Raw genomic sequence first — 3,462 nt, forward strand, 5'->3', positions numbered from 1 at the left:
ATGGACTCCCAGATGTTAGCAACCAGCAGTATGGACTCCCAGATGTTAGCAACCAGTTCCATGGACTCCCAGATGTTAGCATCTGGTGCTATGGATTCTCAAATGTTAGCTTCTGGCACTATGGATGCTCAGATGTTAGCATCTGGTACCATGGATGCCCAAATGTTAGCATCTAGTACCCAGGATTCTGCTATGATGGGTTCAAAATCTCCTGATCCCTATAGGTTAGCTCAGGATCCTTACAGATTAGCTCAGGATCCCTATAGGCTGGGTCATGACCCCTATAGGTTAGGCCATGATGCTTACAGGTTAGGACAAGACCCTTATAGATTAGGCCATGATCCCTACAGACTAACTCCTGATCCCTATAGGGTGTCACCTAGGCCCTATAGAATAGCACCCAGGTCCTATAGGATAGCACCTAGGCCATACAGGTTAGCACCTAGACCCTTGATGTTAGCATCTAGACGTTCTATGATGATGTCCTATGCTGCAGAACGTTCCATGATGTCATCTTATGAGCGCTCTATGATGTCTTATGAGCGCTCTATGATGTCCCCTATGGCTGAACGCTCTATGATGTCGGCCTATGAGCGCTCCATGATGTCAGCTTATGAACGCTCCATGATGTCTCCTATGGCTGAGCGGTCTATGATGTCAGCTTATGAACGCTCTATGATGTCAGCTTACGAGCGCTCCATGATGTCACCTATGGCTGATCGATCTATGATGTCCATGGGTGCTGATCGGTCTATGATGTCATCGTACTCTGCAGCTGACCGGTCTATGATGTCATCGTACTCTGCAGCTGATCGATCAATGATGTCATCTTACACTGATCGATCAATGATGTCTATGGCAGCTGATTCTTACACTGATTCCTACACTGATTCCTACACGGAGGCATATATGGTGCCACCTTTGCCTCCTGAAGAGCCCCCAACAATGCCACCATTGCCACCTGAAGAACCACCAATAACACCCCCATTACCTCCCGAGGAACCACCAGAGGGTCCAGCATTATCAACAGAGCAGTCAGCACTGACAGCTGACAATACTTGGTCTACAGAGGTGACATTACCTACTGGAGAGAGTGTATCACAGCCTGAGCCTCCTGTGAGTCAAAGTGAGGTTTCAGAGCCTTTGGCAGGACCTGCTCCTTATCCAGTGTCAGAGTCCGAGACTTCAATGTTAGCATCAGAGGCTGTTATGACTGTTCCAGAGCCTGCACGAGAGCCCGAGTCTTCAGTTACATCAACACCAGTTGAGTCTGCTGTAGTAGCAGAACATGAAATGGTTCCAGAGAGACCGATGACTTACATGGTTTCTGAGACTACCATGTCAGCTGCACCATCTGTGTTAACATCAGAGACATCTGTTATGTCGGAGACATCAGAAACATACAATTCCATGGGACCATCAGGACATGCTATCTCAGAGGTAACTATGTCACTCTTGGAGCCAGCAGTAACTATTTCACAGCCAGCAGAGAGCAGTCTAGAGCTCCCATCCATGGCTGTCCCAGCACCTTTCACTATGACTACCACAGAGTCTCCTGTTGTTGCTGTCCCAGAAATTTCTGCTGTGGCTGTCCCAGAACCTCCCATTATGGCTGTCCCAGAACCCCCCGCTGTGGCTATCCCAGAACCCCCTGCTGTGGCTGTCCCAGAACCTCTTGTTGTGGCTGTTGCAGAGCCTCCTGCCATGACTACTCCAGAACTTAGCTCCTTATCTGTCTCAGAACCTCCCGTGGCTGTCTCAGAGCTTCCAGCTTTGGCTGACCCAGAGCATGCTATCACTGCAGTGTCAGGTGTTTCTTTCTTGGAGCCTTCTGTGCCTATCTTGGAGCCAGCAATATCAGTCCTTCAACCTGTTTCAGAACCATATGTTCCTGTCCAGGAACCCACTGTGGCAATTTCAGAACCTGCTGTCATAGTCTCAGAGCACACTCAAATAACATCACCTGAGATGGCCGTAGAGTCTTCACCAGTAGCAGTGGACTCTTGTGTTATGTCATCACAGGTTATGAAAGGGGTGAATTTACTTGCTGGTGATGAAAATCTTGGTCCAGAGGTTGGCATGCAGGAGACTACTCTGTTGCATCCAGGTGAAGAGCCACTTGATGGAGGACACTTGAAAAGTGACTTGTATGAAAATGAGTATGATGGAAATGCAGATGTTACTGTAAACAGTCATTTAATTGTTAAAGAGGCAGAGCATAACACAGTGTGTGCTACTACCATTGGTCTTGTTGGTGAAGCAAGTGAAGAGAAAAATTTGCCTATTAGTGAGACTAAGGAAATCACAGAATTGGATATCTGTCCTGCTGTTAGTGAAGCTGATGTAGGAAGAAGTCTGTCTGCTCAACTTGCTCTGGAACTGGATACACTAGGAACTAGTAAGGGGTTTGAATTTGTCACAGCATCTGCACCCATTTCAGAGAGTAAATATGATGTTGAAGTATCTGTAACTACTCAAGATACTGAACATGACATGGTAATTTCCACCAGCCCCAGTGGTGGCAGCGAAGCAGACATAGAGGGACCTTTGCCTGCTAAAGACATTCATCTTGATTTGCCATCAACTAATCTTGTTTGTAAGGATGTAGAAGACTCATTACCTATTAAAGAGGGTGACCAGGCAGTCGCAGTGGCTTTTAGCCCTAAAGAAAGCAGTGAAGATACGGAAGTACCTCTTCCCAGTAAAGAAATAGTTCCTGATTCAGGATATGCTGCCAGCATTGATGAAATTAATGAAGCTGACCTAGTGAGACCATTACTTCCTAAGGACATGGAGCGTCTTACAAGCCTTAGAGCTGGCATTGAAGGACCTTTACTTGCTAGTGAGGTTGAACGTGACAAGTCAGCTGCCAGTCCAGTTGTAATTAGCATACCAGAAAGAGCTTCAGAGTCATCTTCAGAGGAAAAGGATGATTATGAAATTTTTGTAAAAGTTAAGGACACACATGAAAAAAGCAAGAAAAATAAAAACCGTGACAAAGGTGAGAAGGAGAAGAAAAGGGACTCTTCATTACGGTCTCGGAGTAAGCGTTCCAAGTCTTCTGAACATAAGTCACGTAAGCGCACCAGTGAGTCTCGTTCTAGAGCAAGGAAGAGATCATCGAAGTCCAAGTCTCACCGTTCTCAGACACGGTCACGGTCACGTTCAAGACGCAGGAGGAGGAGTAGCAGATCAAGATCTAAGTCTAGAGGAAGACGGTCTGTATCAAAAGAGAAACGCAAAAGATCTCCAAAGCATAGATCCAAGTCCAGGGAAAGGAAAAGGAAAAGATCAAGCTCCCGAGACAACCGGAAAACAGTTCGAGCTCGGAGTCGAACTCCAAGTCGTCGGAGTAGGAGTCACACTCCTAGTAGGAGGAGACGGTCTAGATCTGTTGGTAGAAGGAGAAGTTTCAGCATTTCCCCCAGCCGCAGGAGCCGGACCCCCAGCCGCAGGAGCCGG

General features: G+C 47.0%; 1 protein-coding gene across 1 annotated transcript in view; it reads left to right on the plus strand.

Moving 5' to 3' along the window:
* Positions 1-3,462, plus strand: part of Son (SON DNA binding protein) — a 31,311-nt gene that overhangs the window by 8,538 nt on the left and 19,311 nt on the right. Inside the window, 1 exon segment of the mRNA XM_031364395.1 lies at positions 1-3,462. This exon segment is cut by the window's left edge and continues 9 nt beyond it; it is cut by the window's right edge and continues 238 nt beyond it. Within this exon segment, the coding sequence (XP_031220255.1) occupies positions 1-3,462 (3,462 nt within the window).

Source organism: Mastomys coucha, unplaced genomic scaffold, assembly GCF_008632895.1.
Source record: "Mastomys coucha isolate ucsf_1 unplaced genomic scaffold, UCSF_Mcou_1 pScaffold12, whole genome shotgun sequence".
Taxonomy (NCBI): domain Eukaryota; kingdom Metazoa; phylum Chordata; class Mammalia; order Rodentia; family Muridae; genus Mastomys; species Mastomys coucha.